This window comes from Jaculus jaculus, chromosome 17, assembly GCF_020740685.1.
Source record: "Jaculus jaculus isolate mJacJac1 chromosome 17, mJacJac1.mat.Y.cur, whole genome shotgun sequence".
NCBI classification, from domain to species: Eukaryota; Metazoa; Chordata; class Mammalia; order Rodentia; family Dipodidae; genus Jaculus; species Jaculus jaculus.
The window spans coordinates 32,867,420-32,883,774 of NC_059118.1; the positions used below are offsets into that span (position 1 = coordinate 32,867,420).

Genomic DNA, 16,355 nt, shown 5'->3' on the forward strand with positions numbered 1-16,355 from the left:
TTTATAAGATAGGATTAAGGAAATGAAATAATAAACAGAAGAGTAGAAGAGAATATTATAACCCTTGTCTTTTTTATTGAGGGCATATTTAGTATGGATGCATCATGTGTTGGTACCATCATTTTCCCTCCTGTGTGCCCCATTCCACTCCACTGGGGCCTCCTTTGTGGGGCTGCTGGTTATTCCCCGGTGGTTGTGTATTATGAATTGTGAGAGCTGCAGTCAGTTATTGGAGGAGAGGGGCAGTGCCTCTGGGTATGATGTCCCAACTTGTGGCTCTTATAATTATTCCACCCCCTCTTCCACAAAATTCCCTGAGTCTTGATGGGTGTGTTTTAAGTCTACTTCAATGATGAGCTCTTAGGAGGCTGTGGATCTCTGCTTTGGTAGGTGTTGAGTATCCTCAGCATTTGCCTCCTTCACCCTGGCGCTGATTGTCAGGCTCACCATGGAAGCAGCATTCTTGCTCATCTCCCCAATTCCTCTGTGGTGTCACCAGGGCCTTGGCTGAATTGTGAGGGGTGGTTTGTCTCCTCGGGTCTCACTACCATCTGAAAAATAAAACAGATGCTGAGACTGAAGAGATGGCTTAGCAGTTAAGGCACTTGCCTGCAAAGCCAAAGGACCCAGGTTCTATTTCCCCATGACCCACGTAGGCGGGATGCACAAGGTGGCACATGCATCAGGAATTCATTTGCTGTAGCTAGAGGCCTGGTGTGCCCTTTCTCCCCCCCCCCCTTTCCCCCCCTCCCAAATAAATAAAAAATATGTTTTTAAAAAAACATCCTCCAACAGAGAGTGAAGTCAGCATAGGTTAAATGGGATAAGCGTTATTAGGGAGACTTTGATTGATATAGCCTCTCTTTTAGCCAAAAACTAGTGGGAGCTTGTCATTGGAGAGCATAATCTCCATAGGATTCTGACCTGGTTCCCAGTTCCATATATGGGATCCTTTCCACTGAGCAGATCTCTTAGCCAGTCAGAAAACCACTGGTTACCCACCAAGGCTGTGTGACACCATTGCACTGGTAGGTACTTCTTGTCAGGCTGGTTCCTTCTGAGTAGTTTAGATCTCTGCTTGCTCACACCAGTGTTGGGCACTTTCCCCCAAGAGCTCATGTAGTGCTTTCTAGCACTAGACAAGTCTCTGGGGACTGGCTCCCTTCCAGTTTGCAGCCAGGTCTCTCCATGCTCTTTGTTGGCAGCATATGGTATCTTTAGCAATAAGGTCTTACCTTTTTACCTCAGGCAGGTAATCAAATTCTTTGACAGAAGCCTGTCTTGTTTAAAACCCTTTTCTTGCCTGGTGTGGTGGCATACATCTTTAGTCCCAACAGAGGTAGGAGGATTGCTGTGAGTTTGAGACCACCCTGAGACTACATAGTGAATTCCAGGTCAGCCTGGGCTAGAACAAGACCCTACTTCTTTTTCTTTTTAATTTTTTGTTTATTTTTTATTTATTTATTTGAGAGTGACAGAGAGAGAAGTCAGGGGGTCCTTGCGAGGGCTTCCAGCCACTGCAAACGAACTCCAGACACATGTGCCCCCCTGTGCATCTGGCTAACGTGGTCTGGGGAATGGAGCCTTGAACCGGGCTCCTTAGGCTTCGCAGGCAAGCGCTTAACCACAAAGCCATCTCTCCAGCCTCCCTACTTCTTTTTTTAAAAGAAAACTTTTTAAAGAAAATATTAATTAATTAATTTGAGAGGGAGGGGGCAGAGACAGATAAAGAGAAAATGGGCGCACCAGGGTCTCCTAGCCACTGCAAACTCCACACGCATGCACCACCTTGTGCATCAGGTACCTGGGTGCTGGGGAATTGAACCTGGGTTCTTTGGCTTTGCCAGCAAGCCCCTTAACCACGAAGCCATCTCTCTAGACCATAACCCTTTTATTTTTAAATTTTTCATTTGCTTATGTGCAGGTGTGTATGTACAATCACACCACGATTTCTTGTCCCTGTCAATGAATACTAGACACATAGGCACTTTTTATGTCTGGCTTTATGTGGGTGCTGGAAAATTGAGCCCAGGCAAGCAGACATCTTAAACTACTAGGCCATCTCCCTAGCCCTTTATAACTTTTCTAATACAGATTTTATCTAGACTTTTAAAAAGATTAAAGCAATAAGTGTTAATAAATAGTTTCATCAGTGGTTAAGGTACTTGCTTGTGAAGCCAAACGACCCAGGTTCGATTCCCTGGGACCCACATAAGCCAGATGCACAAGGTAGCACATGTATCTGGAGTTTGTTTGCAGTAGCTGGAGGCCCTGGCACACCCATTCTCTCTTTCTCACTTTCTCTCCTTCCCTCCCTCTTTCCCTCTCTGGCTCTCTCAAATAAATAATAAAATTAAATTAAAAAAAATGTTTCATCAAACAATATATAGATGGATAGCATACACATGAAATGATGCTGCACATGATTATTAGAGGGATACAAATTAAAACTACAGTGAGTTATCATTTTACTCCAACTAAAATGTTTATAATAAATAAGGCAGGGTCAGGTATGTAGCTCAGTGATTCAACATTTGACCAGCACTTCAAGGCCATAGTTTCAATCCCTAGCATTGCACAAAAAAAGAGAAATAAGACGGCAACAAGTATTAGTTAGAATATGGAGAAACTGGTGGTAATGCAATAGTATAGCCACTTGGAAAGCAGTTTGGCTGGCTCTCAAAAAGTTAGCCATGAAACCATACGTGTGACCTAGCAGTTCTATTCTTGGTTATTTGCTCCCAAAGAAGCAAAAGCAGATGCCCACACAAAGACTGCCACCTCAGAGTCTTCCAACCCTCTGTCACCTGTGCTGTGTGTAAGTTAGAAAGTACTTTCACAAATCTCACCAGATTTTGGATTTTTGCTCATCTCTCAGGTGTTCCACATACACATGCATACAGCCACTTATCTGCATAGCTTGTCATTTCAGTCTTTCATAGCTTTCTTGCTTCCAAAAATCTCATTTCTCCAGCCAATAAATCTGTATCTCCATTGCCTACACCGAGGAAGACAGAAGTGTCCCAGCCAGGAAGACCATTAACTCACAGTTCTTACTCTGTGCAGCTTTTCCTGAGCGAATATGTCTCAGATCATGGTCTGCTACTGGTTGCTTTCAGTACCCCAAAGTGTTGTTTTTTTCCTTCAGTGATTTGCCATTTGTATAACAGCTGCTCTGGTTTGAAAAGTGTGTTCTCAAAAGGTACATCTGTTAGGATTGGGCCTCAGGGTGGCACTACGGGGAGGTGGTGGTGCCTTGTGAAGACAGAGCCTGCAGGGAGATCATTGAGTCATGGGAACATGCTCTTGGAGAGGCTGACAGCACCTTGATCTCTTCATCTCTGCTCCCTAGCCACAAGGTGAGCAGTTTCCTTCCACAGTGTTCTGCTTTTCTGTAGGCCCAAAGCAATGGAGCCAGTCACAGACTTAAACCTTCAAAACCGAACCAAAATAGATACTTTCTTTTTAGAGCTTAATTGTCTCTGGTATTTTGTGGGACTAATGTAAAGTGGACTAACACGTAGCCCTTGTAGAACAGAATCAACAGATCCTTACACTAGTATGAAAGAGTCATGGGGGCTGGAGAGGTGGCTTAGTAGTTAAGGCCTTTGCCTGCAAAGCCAAAGGACCCAGGTTCGATTCCACAAGACCCATGTGAGCCAGATGCACAAGGTGGCACATGTGTCTGGAGTTCATTTGCAGTGGCTGCAGGCCTTGCCATGCCTATTCTCTCCCCCTGCCTCAAATAAATAAAATTTTTAAAACTTTTAAAAAAAGGAGTCACAATTCTTTTATCCTAACCAAATTCCTTGAGCCCAGTGTATGCAGGTGCACTTCTGTTTTTGTTATGGTGTACTGATTTTACTTGAGATAAAATTCATATATCATAAAATCGATCTTTTGAAAGCCGGGCGTGGTGGCACATGCCTTTAATCTGAGCACTTGGGAGGCAGAGGTAGGAGGATTGCAGTGAGTTCAAGGCCACCCTGAGAGTCTATAGTGAATTCCAGGTCTAGAGTGGATAGAGTGACCCTACCTCAGCAGCGCCCCCCAAAAAAAGTTCATCTTTTGGTAGTGTAAAATTTGTTGCTTTTTTGGGGAAAAAAAAAAAAAAGATGTGGTGTATTTCTCACAGATAAGACAAGTAGTGACCTGCTTTCACACAGTCCTTCACACAAGGAAACGTGATGTTTGACTTCAGGGTGATTTCTCAGTGTCCCTTTTCTTCTTCTCATCTGCTTCTGTCTTCAGCTTCACTTCTTGAGCTGGACGAGCTCCTGGTTTCCGCCTTTGCTTTCTTACCTCCTCAAAGGCAGCCACCCTGATCTCACTTTCAGGAGACGCTCCCTTGGGTGTCACAGCAGACTTCTTTAGGTGGAGTCAATGCTGTTCTTTCCTCTTGACTCTTACTAAGAACGTCCGTCTGTTTCACCATTAGGGCTTCCATCTCATGCTGTTTCTCCATTTGCCTTCAGAAAGCATTCACTACTAGCCAGTTCTTGAGCAGTCTGACTTTCTGACTGTGGTGGTGTGAACTGTGTATACTCCTAACAGTTTTCTTCTTTCGTTTCTTGCATTTATTCACATTGTTGTGTTTGAATTGTGGGTAAAATATTTCCCAACTTTGTGATCATAATTCAAAATCCTTTGCCAACTCTCATTTAATCTTTAAGGTTTCAATGTTGTCAGTTAGATGACTCTTCTTTGTGGTATCAGGACTACTTTTCAAACTTCCTTTATGCCACTAAAAGGTTTCATGGCTGAAACGGTATTTCCCTGAACATGAATGTAACAGTTTGTTAAGAGCTCCAGCGCATTTACTGTAGATCCTGCAGAACCAGTAAGTGCCCTGACCACTAGGCCATCCCTCCTTCTGTCATCCAGAAGTCCTGCTGTTTGACTGCCCGCAGTTTAGCACTTTGACTTTTTTCTTCCTGCCTGCTTGGGTCATGGTAGATACTTCCGTCTGAAGATTTCTTTTTTTATCCTTGGGGATATTTTCATGTGCAATTTCTCCTCAACACTGTATATTTGGTTTCTTCAGTTTTTATTAGGGAAATATCAGAACTTATAAATCCTATGGACTTTGGCTTTTCTTCTACTTCGTTTTGTGGGGAGGCCGTTGTCTTTTGCACTTTTATTTTGAGACTCCTTAGTAAGCTCTTCCATTCTATCAATTCACATTGCTACTTACTTCACTTAGCGCTATTCACTAACTGCATGGTAACAGGTATGTGCCTAGGCAGTGCACTGTCTCTGCATGTGCAGTATTACAATTTGTTCAGAAATTAATAAACACAGCAGTTTTAGGGTATGTGCATATTCTTCTATTTTTAACAAATTAAAGACAATACTTTTAAGTTTTCTGGCTAGAATCTCTGTGGTACCCTATATAGCTTAGTACTTAAAGACGTAGTGTCTCTCCCGCCCTCTAATTCACTGTACTCCTGATTCCCTCAGATGTTCCACAGTTTATTACATCTTTGTTGCGTGTGTGTCGCCTTCAGGGTGCTGCTTCTCCTCGGTTTGGTGATTGTCTTAGTGATTTCCTCATCTTCATGTGTTGCAATCTGTTCCCTTACCTAAGCGTCTGCTAACTTAGCCCCAGTGCTTAGGAGGGACAGGATAGGCTGCCAAGGGGCACAGTGCTGGCGCTTGTCTCAGAGTTGGCAGCTGACCTGTGACTTTGTGCTGCTCAGCAGCCCACTCCGCACCCTTACTGCTCTAGCCTCTGGGTGTGACTGACTGCTCCAGATGCAGCTCATGTGTTAGTCGTCCTGGTATGTGGCTGCGTATCTGTGAACTTGGGCTTGAAGCTATCCCAAACTGTTCCTCCTATCACAGATGCCTTGTCCTTTGTAGCCCAGGCTGTCGCTTCCTGCAGTGCCTCCCTGCCCACCTCCCACCCTCATAAACGTTGTCTTGCCTGCTTTCAGAACACTGCTAATGATCCTGTTTCCCATGTGTTATGAATGGTATTATTGAATGTAAATATCACTTCCTCAGGAAAATTTTCCCTAACCAACCAATTTAAAGTAATCTTCCAGTTATATACTATCATATCACCTCAGTGTATTTTCATAATGGCATTCATCTCTAGTTAACATAGTTTTTCCAAGCCTAAATGCAAACTCAAATAAGGACCTATATTTCTGTTTATTGTGTTATTGTAAACTTAGAACAATGTCTGGCATATAGCAGACATTCAACATATGTCATTTTTAAAATTATATATCACATATGCTTGAATTACTTAAAGGTCTTATACCAGGAAACTGGCTGAGTAAATATTCTATATTAATGTGTCTATTCACAGCAACAAATGCTTTATTAACCAAATGATTTTGCCTGCCCCAAAAAAAGCTATAACATTAATTCTTTGAAAAATATAAAATCTAAGGTTCTTAATGCTGTGCACTTCAACCTACATGTCCTTAGAGCACTGCTTGAGGGGGAACAGGAGCAGAGCTTTGATACTCTAAAAACAGCATCAAAAAAATGACCAGAAGCCAGGCATGGTGGCGCACACCTTTAATCCCAGCACTTGGGAGGCAGAGGTAGGAGAATCACCATGAGCCTGAGACTACATAGTGAATTCCAGGTCAGCCTGAGCTAGAGCAAAACTCTACCTAAAAAAAAAAAAAAAAACAGACCAGAAGACAGAATTATGCTTACCTATAATACTGTAACTGTATGTAATACAGTTTATTACCAAATAAACTGAAAGTTGAAATATATCATATTCTTATGCCATATGATTATAGGTAACAAACTCAAATGTTCCTATCTAAATTTCAGAACCCTTAGATAAAGTTAAAGGTTCAGTCTACCAGGAAAATATTTCTTTTGTCCCTTGAATTTCTTTTTATTTTTTAAAGACTTATTTTTATTTGACAGAAAGAGAGAGAGAGAGATTGAATGGGCATGCCAGGGCCTCCAGCCACTGCAAACAAACTCCAGACTTGTGCGCCTCCCCTTGTGCATCTGGCTAACATGGGTCCTGGGGAATTGAACCTGGGTCCTTAGGCTTTGAAGGCAAATGCCTTAACTGCTAAGTCATCCCTCCAGCCCTGTCCCTGGAATTTCTTAGAGTAAGTTTTATGTTAGTCAGCTGATTAGTCAGCCAACATGTGATAGTCATAAACACGAAGTATATAAGTCAGAGTTTGATTACATACACACACACATTTCCACAGTTTTGAAGGCTAAGCCCTTAATTAAGTATTAGGTTGGAAAAAAATGAAAATTTTACTGTAGTAGTCATATTCACTGCTTCAGTGGTAGAATGCTTACCTAGTGTGATGCCCTGGGTTTGATTACTTACACACACACACTCTCTCTCTCTCTTTCTCTCTCACTCTCTCTCTCCATGGTTTTGAAGGTTAAGCCCTTAATTAAATATTAGGTTGGAAAAATTGAAAAATCTACTTTAGTAGTCATAGCCACTGCTGTGCAGAAACTCCTGTGTCTCAGCCTCTTTGGTAGTTCATTACTAAGCATAGTAAGTTGCTTTAGTTTCCAGATAATTAATGTTACAAAATTATAACAGTGCAGGAAATTATTTTCTGCATAGAATCCAAATTTATTCACATACTATTTCTTGAAGTTGTTTTAATATATATTGAAATGATATCACTCTACAAAAATAATCAAAATTTCTTTATTCAGTAAAACAAAAAAATTCATGTATTAAACCACCCAGAAGTCTATTATAGGTTATAAAGAATATGTATATTTCTGCCATCAAGAGGAATTAACCTTACAGATTGACCTCTTTTGCCTTTATAGTTCTTACAGAAATTATTTCAAATTTTTGTCATCTTTCATTATTTAGGCAAAGATGCAATTTACACGATTCCAGTAAAAAACATTCTTGCTGTGGAAAAACTGGAAGAGAGCTCTTTCAATAAGAAAAATGTAAGTCATATAAATAAATATTGGAGCTTTTTAAACTATATTAGTTAAAAAGTTTTTATTTTAGTGCTTGCCATATTTGTTAATTATTTATTACTACCAGCTCAAAGCATCCTAAACCTGTGCATTATTATTGATGCACATATACTCTGCCAGCTTGAGTTAGTTACTTTCCTCATGCTTCCTATTAACAGCTTCTTCTGTATGACATCGTAGTGTAGTCTCAACCTGTCTGCCCACGGTTGTCTGCTGCCCACTCCTCAGCACATGCAGTGCTCCCAGCCACCCAGGATGACCTGTTTCTCACTACTTCCCCACCACTTTGTCTCGCCCCACACTCACTCCTCTGTCTAAAATTAGCTCTTGTATTATTGCACTGCTTAGTACCACATGACTCGGATTATCTTTTGGACTAACTTGCTTAAAAATTAATAACTCATAAGATGCTTCAGTTGCATTTGCCTAGCCAAGCAAATGAAATCTCTCTTTTGTGTTTTTTTTTTTTTTGTGTGTGTACTTTGTGTTGGATTTAAGACTAACTTTTTATCTAATTGCCTATGAAGATGTTCCAAGTAATACATACGGAGAAACCACTCTATGTCCAAGCAAATAATTGTGTGGAAGCTAATGAATGGATAGACGTGCTCTGCAGGGTGAGCAGGTGCAATCAGAACAGGCTCAGTTCTTTCCATCCTTCTGCGTATCTCAACGGAAACTGGCTGTGCTGTCAGGAGACCAGTGAAAATACACCAGGATGCAAGCCATGCACTGCGTAAGTTTCCTTGTGATTAAAAAGACATTATTTCAAAGGTTGTATATCCTTCCAATGGAATATGATTTAGCCATAAGACATATTGAAGCACAGATATATGCTCCAACCCAAATGAATCTTGAAAACATTTGTGAAGTAAAAGAATTTAGATATCAAGACCAAGTCTGAAAATATTTATATAAAAGGTATCCAGAAGGCACTGGGCATGTTGCTTTAGAGGTAGTGTTTAACAAAACCTTTGGTTTGATCCCGATACTACAAAAAGAAAAAGAAGTGCACAGAGTAAGTAAATTCATAGACACAGAAAATATATTAGAGGTGATTAGGGCCTGGGTAGATGGGGGAATGGGGTCTACTGATGAATATAAGATTTCTTCAGGGGCTTGTGAATTTTTTTTTTTTCATGGTTTTTCAGGGTAGGGTCTCGCTTTAGCTCAGACTGACCTGGAATTCACTATGTAGTCTTAGGGTGGCCTTGAATTCATGGCAATCCTACCTCTGCCTTCCGAGTGCTGGGATTAAAGGTGTGCGCTACCACACCTGGCTGAAAATATTCTTATAAAACTAGTAATATTTGCACAAGTTTGAGGCCACGGAAGGCACTGTTGAATAGAAGTGCAAGTCTGAAGGACTGGGCTGTGGTGGCACGCTTGCCTAGCAGGAGCAAGACCCTGTGCTCCATCACCTACAGCGCACGCACGCACACCAAAAAAAAAAAAAAACAGCAGCAATAGAAACCTGTGCGTATATCAAAGGGTACTTTGTATTCTCTTTCTAGGAATATCAAATAGTCATTGTGTCCCTGTAGACTTAAGTGATAATGTATTGCTTCTCTCATGAAATACAGGTTATAAAAATGCTTTTACTTTGAATCCCCCCCTTTATTTAACTATAAACAAAACTAAATTTCTTCTTGCAAATTTCATTTTAGTTTCAATCTAAGTCCATCAAGTGTGTGTCACATTAACAAGGTAAAATTGTTCCAATGTCTTTAATTTCTTTTTTATTATAGAGGTGTCCCTGCAGACATTCAAATAGATATTGATGAAGACAGAGAAACAGAAAGAATTTATTCCCTTTTTACCCTCAGTTTACCTAAGCTACAGAAAATGGAAGGTAAATACACAATCTTTATTAGAAGATCATGAAATTTTATTACCAATTTATTATTCATTTAACATTTTTTAAAAGTTACAAGTATTCATAGATTTACCAATTTACTAATATGAAGTTCACAACCCCCAAAGGGGACATTTGTCATCGATCTTCATGAAGTAAATTACTACTTCTTTATATAAATGAAATGATTCTAATTAATAACATTAGTATGTTTTATATTTATGCACTATCAAAGAAAGTCTCTCCCTTGAGAAACCTGAATTTTTATGTATTTATACTATAAATTACATTCGTGGAATTTAGTTTTCTGATTAGAGATTTCACTGCTTCTTATAGAGGCTTGTGGAACTATAGCAGTCTATCAAGGACCGCAGAAGGAGCCTGATGATTATTCTAACTTTGTCATTGAGGACTCTGTTACAACCTTTAAGACAATTCAGCAGATAAAAAGCGTTATAGAGAAGCTGGATGAACCTCATGAAAAATACAGGAAGAAAAGATCAAGTAATGCAAAATACGGGAGCAAGTAAGTATTTCTCAGGCTCTTGTAAACATTTCCGTACCCAGTTTGAGGTCATCTTGCCTGCCCCACCTTCACTGCTGAATGCTGGCTTCCTGCTTCCCTCATCTGTCAAAGCCAAACCTTTCTCTTGAGCAAGCTTCTGCCACTCACTCGACAAGCTCCTGGTCTTTTGCAGTGAGCGGTCGTTTCATTATGCTGGCGCTGTGCTGCGTCACCAGGTTCAGTGCTATGCTCACTCGTGTGTATGTTGCATGCATGTATATGTGCCGGAGCAGTGGCTTGTCTGAGGTGGGGTACACTTGCTTGCAGTGACCAGAGCAGAGCACTGGGTGTCCCACTCCATCACTCTTCCATCTGTTGTTTCTTGAGCTGGTGTCTGCTTTTCTTTCCCCATGAACTCTACCAGTTCTTGGGTCTCTGCTCCCCTAGGAAGCTAGGGTTACAGACACCTGCGGACACACCCCATAGTTGATATGAACCTGGAGATTTGAACTTGAGCAGTCCTAGGCCTCTTGAGGGCTTATGCTTGCACAGGAAGTGCTGTTAACCACCAAACCATCTCTCTAGCCTTCATGTTCTCAATTCATTCCTTTTTCTGTTGTTTTTACTGATCTTCTATTCCTCACCTCACCATGTGTTGTATTGAGTAAATCAAAAAAAGAAAGCAGCTGCGATGTGAAAGTGCATGCAGGTATCACATAGTTGACACAGGAGATGTAGCTCAGATACAGAGGACACTAAGTAAGGCAACCAAGGCAACGGCTAATGTGTACTGGACGCTTAACCCTCCCTGGGCACTGTGCGAGTGCTTCACTCTAGATTTACATGTAGATGATTTCTAGCACCAAGTAACAGAAAATGCTGAGTAAGTGACTTAAGTAATAAACATTTTACCGAAGAAAGAAGGAAAGGACAGAGAGGGAGGAAGGAAGGGAGGAGAAGAGGAGGGGAGGAAGGGAAGGGGAGGAAAGAAAAGGAAGTGAAGGGAAGGGGAGGGAGGGAGGGAGAGGTGAAGGGCAGGGAAAGAAAGGAAGGGGAAAGAAGGGAGGAGAGGGGAGAGAAGGGAAGGGGAAGGGACTTGGTACTGAGGCAGAATTGGAGTCCTTTTTTCAATAAAGTAACTAGGGAAGTTTTGGTTCTTGAGGCAGCAAATACCAGTGTTTGAGAGTTCACAGTTCAACACAATCTTCCCCATTTTATAACTAGAGGAGTGAGACTCACAGAGGCTAAGTGCTTGCCTGGGCTCTGAATTGTGATCCCACTATTTTCAATAGTTTTTAAATTTTTTTTAAATTTTGCATTTGAAAATCAGTTTGATAGGTATTAATGTTTATGTTCTTCCTGGATAGAACACGTAGTACAATAAATAAAATAAGTAACAGCTTTGGCTCTGGCAGTACTCTTAATACTGCCCTTGCAGCACACTCAGTAAACCTGTTCTCTTTTTTCCTTTTTTTTAATCTTTCTTCCTTTTTCATTTTTTTTATGTATGTGTAGTTTCGTGTGGTGCGTGTGTGTGTGTGTGTGTGTGTGTGTGTGTGTGTGTGCTGACAAGCACCATGTGTGCTGGCCTGTAGCAGCTCGAGGAGAGTGTCAGGTGTCCTCCTCGCTCACCCACCTGTACTGACTCCAGAGCTGCTCGTGAGCCCAGAGATTCTTGTCTCCGTTTCCCAGGAATCGGGGTCACAGATGTGCATCGCCAAACCCAGCTGTTTTGCATGAATTCAGGCCCTGGTTGCACAGGAAGCTCATTTAATCCCAAACTATCTCTCCAGCCATGTTTGCCTGGCATGCGTCCTCAGCACAAGAGAGCCTCAACAGAAAGCTCTCACTTTATCTCCCAGTACCAGCACGCAGGTGTCATGACTGTACTCTGTATGTAGAAAGGCTTTGCTCAGTAATGTGGCTTCTACACTAGTGGCTGAATTTGGTGGGGGGAGGTTGGGGTGGACAATGTGTGTGAACATGCATGGGCAGGCACACTTGTGGAGGTCAGAAAGCAAGCTTGGTTGTCAGTCTCATTTGTTTGCCAGTGCCAATGCCTCACTAGTTGGCCCACGAGCTCAGGGATTCTCCTGACTCCACTTTCCATTGGCACAGCACACTGGGGGCCCAGGCATTCACAGTGCCGTGCGCAGCTTTATGTGGGTGCTGGGGGTCCAGGCTCTAGCGGTCAGTCTTGCACAGTAAGCGGTTTTGACCACTGAGCCATCTCCTTATCCTATGCCTGAAATGTAATAAGTGAATGAATAAAATTAGACTTAGCATGAGAGATTATCAAAGGGAATTTATAGATGCTTGATGGATTCTATATTTTATTACATTTTAAATTTTTATGTTTTTTTTTTAATTTTTAAAAAGTGGTTTTCTTCTACTGTTTTCTAGGGAAAATCCAATTGTTGGGAAAACATCGTAGAATATGACCAACTGATGGAGAACTGGAAATTTTTTTTCTTGGAGTTTTTCAATTCATCATGTTTTGTTCATAGTATTTAAGAATGAACAGTGGCTTTGATGTTACCTGTATTCACATTGTATTTAATATTTAATGATTGAAGTTAGCTCTTTGGGAATCCTGGTATTTGATGTGTTTATTACTAGAGAATTTACACCCACGGTTTTCTTCATATCTGTGTCCAAATTGATGTTTCTGCAATCTCTTTTTAATAGAAAGAACGTTCCTAAAGAAGCTTTGTAACTTCTCCAGAGCAAGAACCACCTCTGCTCGTAACTGTTCTGTGGACTTGTTTTCACTACCATTAGTGCCTGCTTTATACTGCCAACGTTGTTTCCCTAGAAAATTCCAATTCACATCAACCCAGAACTTTCCATTGAGTTCATCTGGACCTTCCCTCTTTTAGAAAAGGAAGAATCTGTGTCCTTTTGTTCTGTTAGTCATTACAGGTTATAATGGAGACAGTGACAGAAACCTTAGACAATTGCCAGAGCCTCCATGGAAGCTGGTGGATCCTTTGCCTGCTCGCAGGTGTAAGCAGTACTCAGATAGGAGGAAGCAGGGATGTGTGCGCTTGTGGGCACCATGTTTACATTTGGGGTGAGTGATGGCAGATGAATAAAATGAGACCACTAAAATATTTCATTTTTTATATATCAGGTACTCATTGTCTTGATTTGAAAGTTCAGAATAACATGACTCCTAAAGCATCTCTTCTCAATAAGAGCAGTGGAAGAGATGGTGGGGAAATCACTTGACTTCACCTGCTAGTCCCGTTGTAAGGGCACATGAGGTCGCCCTCCAGATAGTGTTAGGCCTTATCTAACTCCGAGCAGTCACTTGGCGCACTTTCATAATCTGGCCACCCCAGATTGTAGCTTAGATACTTCATGGTATCTGCCCTTATGATCAGTTGAATGATCAGTGTTTACGTCTAGAATAGTGCTTTCCTGAAAAATGTTTATATTACATTGCTCTTTCCTTATTGCCTGCTAGCCAAATGGAATTTGGGTCAGCAACTGTTTGAATCCTATTTTTCCTTAATAACCTTTTCCCTAAAACTCTTAACTGTAAATAAGCAGTCGAAGCAAGTTACCACCTTGAAGTTAAAAGGAGGGGTATGTTTTGCTTCATCAGTATTATAAACCATGGTACTCTTTATTTTGTCTTTTAAAGAATTCAATGTTCTAAGTGTGGTACTTTGAACTTTGGAGTATTTACATTTGTTCCTGTTTAAAACTGTGACTTATTAGAAAGTCTAGCTAGTAGAGTTTTTTTGTTTGTCTCCCTGGGCATAAGCTATATTTCAAAATACATTTGCCAATTACATTATTGTTGAGTAACTGGTTTTAATTGTTTTTAGGAAAAAAAATTTTTTTAAAGATCCTTGGCACACAGAGTTGTCCCATAAATAACTATGACTGAAAAACATGTTTCTGACTGACTTGTAAAAATGAGTGGTTGTCATCAGCACTGGGCTGCATCTTGCTACACTAACATTTAGAAGAGTCCTTTAAATCCTATGAACTTGTAGGTCCATAGACTATACTGATTTATAAATATTAAGGAATTTATGTATTTAATAAATTTCTCATGAATTTCATATTAAAATTCCTGTTAAGATTCTCTAAAATGTCTATCTGAAAAAGACACAAACATTGCCAGATACCACTAATTTCTCTTCAGTGGTGTTTTAATCTTCTACTTATTTTTTGTTTTGTTTTGTTTTCAAAATAAATATTCCTAACATTTCTAATATCAAATCCCCAGTTATTATTTTTTAATCCCAGAGTCAAAGGGACCAAGGCTGTGTGCATGCATAGCTCTCTGTATTTGAGAGTTTAGTTATTTTATTCACATGACACTTCTAAATAGCCCAGCAGACTGGAACTAGTCAGCTTGGCACAGTCTAAAAAGAGAAATGTGATGTTAAATTAATTTTCTTTGAAAGTCTTGCAATAAGGGATCATACAGGATGCTAAGGCAGTCAGGGCCCTTCCAGAAGCCTTGCTCTTGTGCTGTTGCTGTGAGCATCAGTCTGACACTTGATCTGCTTGCTCTGCTTTTACAAAGCATCTGAAAGCAGTACCTGGCGCTCACCTCTGCCTCAGGTCTGGAGATCCTAGGAAGGGCAGAAAGAATAGGTGAAACTCCTGCCGCAAGCACTCACTCTCATTCCTGGTGTAGCTATTTCTGTCACTTGAAATTATGGTGATCTGTTGCATGTTTTGTTTTAGTTTTGTTGAGCTTTGTTTTTAATATTCATTTAATATGATAGTGGGCAATAGCAAAGGATTTTAGTCCCAGGAATATAATTTATCAAATCAAACTATTTTATTTGCCAAAGAAATACATTTTTAATATCACGGGTAATGGTTAAATAACAAAACTAGGCTTTTTTAAAATTTTACAAAAGTGATGAATGGTGTGGCTTTTGTAACATGTTGCTGAAGCTTGATTTAATTCTTTTCCTAGAGGATCTCATTTGAGTCAGGTTTTGAAAAATGGATTTTTTTAAGTGACTGCACCTTTGAATTTGCTTTAAATACTGTTGTACATCCTATAAAGACAGAACTCTGCATAGCTTTTTAGGTGTTCTTACAGTATGTGACAAATACAGACTCATTCTAGAGTTAAATTACCTACCCATCTTGATTGATATTATCTGCTTCCATTTTAACTTGGGAATTAGAATTAATATGTTGCTAGTGAATATTGGTTTTTACAGTGTCTACTTTAAAAATGTAAGTTATCAAAACCTAATATAGTGAACTTGTGTAACCATGTTGTATTGTTGAGAATGTATTTTTATTTAAATTTTATTTTCTTATTGAGAGTATTATTAAAAAAAAAACTTTTGTAACTGTCGCTTGAAAATAACTCAAATAAATTACAAGAGGCCTGTCTGTTCTTTGTAAGACCTTACAAAATGATTCAGAAATTTATTTAAAATTCCTATACCTTGCCATCAGTAAAAGCAGTAGATTCCAATGACAAAAGCAGCCGGGCGTGGTGGTGTAGCACTTGGGAGGCAGTCATAGGAGGATCACCAAGAGTTCAAGAACACCCTGAGACTACAGAGTAAATTCTAGGTCAGCCTGAGCTAGAGCAAGGCCTTGCCTCCAAAAACAAAAACAAAAACAAAAAAATGACAGGCCCTTGGTTTCTCACAAGAAACAGATGCTAAGACCCTATTGCTAAACGCTTCACATGCCTGGGTAGCAAGGTCACTGAGAAGTCAAGCTGGGGCTGAGCTGAAAACCTCCTCACTACAGACCAGCCAACTGTAAGCTGGAAAAGCTGCACTGCATGCAGCCCTGTGGGAGACAGAAGTCATCAGCAGTGAAAACAGTGGACACTGGAAGCCTCAAGTTTGACCAGACAGGCCAAGAGACTGAACAGGTGCAATAGTGGCATGTCTGCTTGGGGAAAACCAACTGCTCTCTAATTAGACCAGAGGCCCACTCTGTGGGAGGGAATACATGCCTGGTACTGAAAAACTAATCAAAAGCCTATGGCAGGAGAGGTCCTTAGATAAAACCTGCACTTGTACGGCTAAATGCATATATTAT

General features: G+C 40.4%; 1 protein-coding gene and 1 pseudogene across 1 annotated transcript in view; one reads left to right on the forward strand and one right to left on the reverse strand.

Annotated features, from left to right (window-relative positions):
• The window catches only part of Rasa2 (RAS p21 protein activator 2), a 158,197-nt gene extending 142,539 nt beyond the window's left edge, over positions 1-15,658 (forward strand). The window contains exons 20-24 of the mRNA XM_045136517.1: positions 7,835-7,917; positions 8,478-8,686; positions 9,699-9,802; positions 10,142-10,331; positions 12,714-15,658. Coding sequence (XP_044992452.1) covers positions 7,835-7,917; positions 8,478-8,686; positions 9,699-9,802; positions 10,142-10,331; positions 12,714-12,744 — 617 coding nt within the window. The 3' untranslated portion in view covers positions 12,745-15,658. The remainder of the gene's footprint in view (positions 1-7,834; positions 7,918-8,477; positions 8,687-9,698; positions 9,803-10,141; positions 10,332-12,713) is intronic.
• Positions 4,198-5,963, reverse strand: LOC105944413 (annotated as a pseudogene).
• Positions 15,659-16,355: the final 697 nt, after the last annotated feature.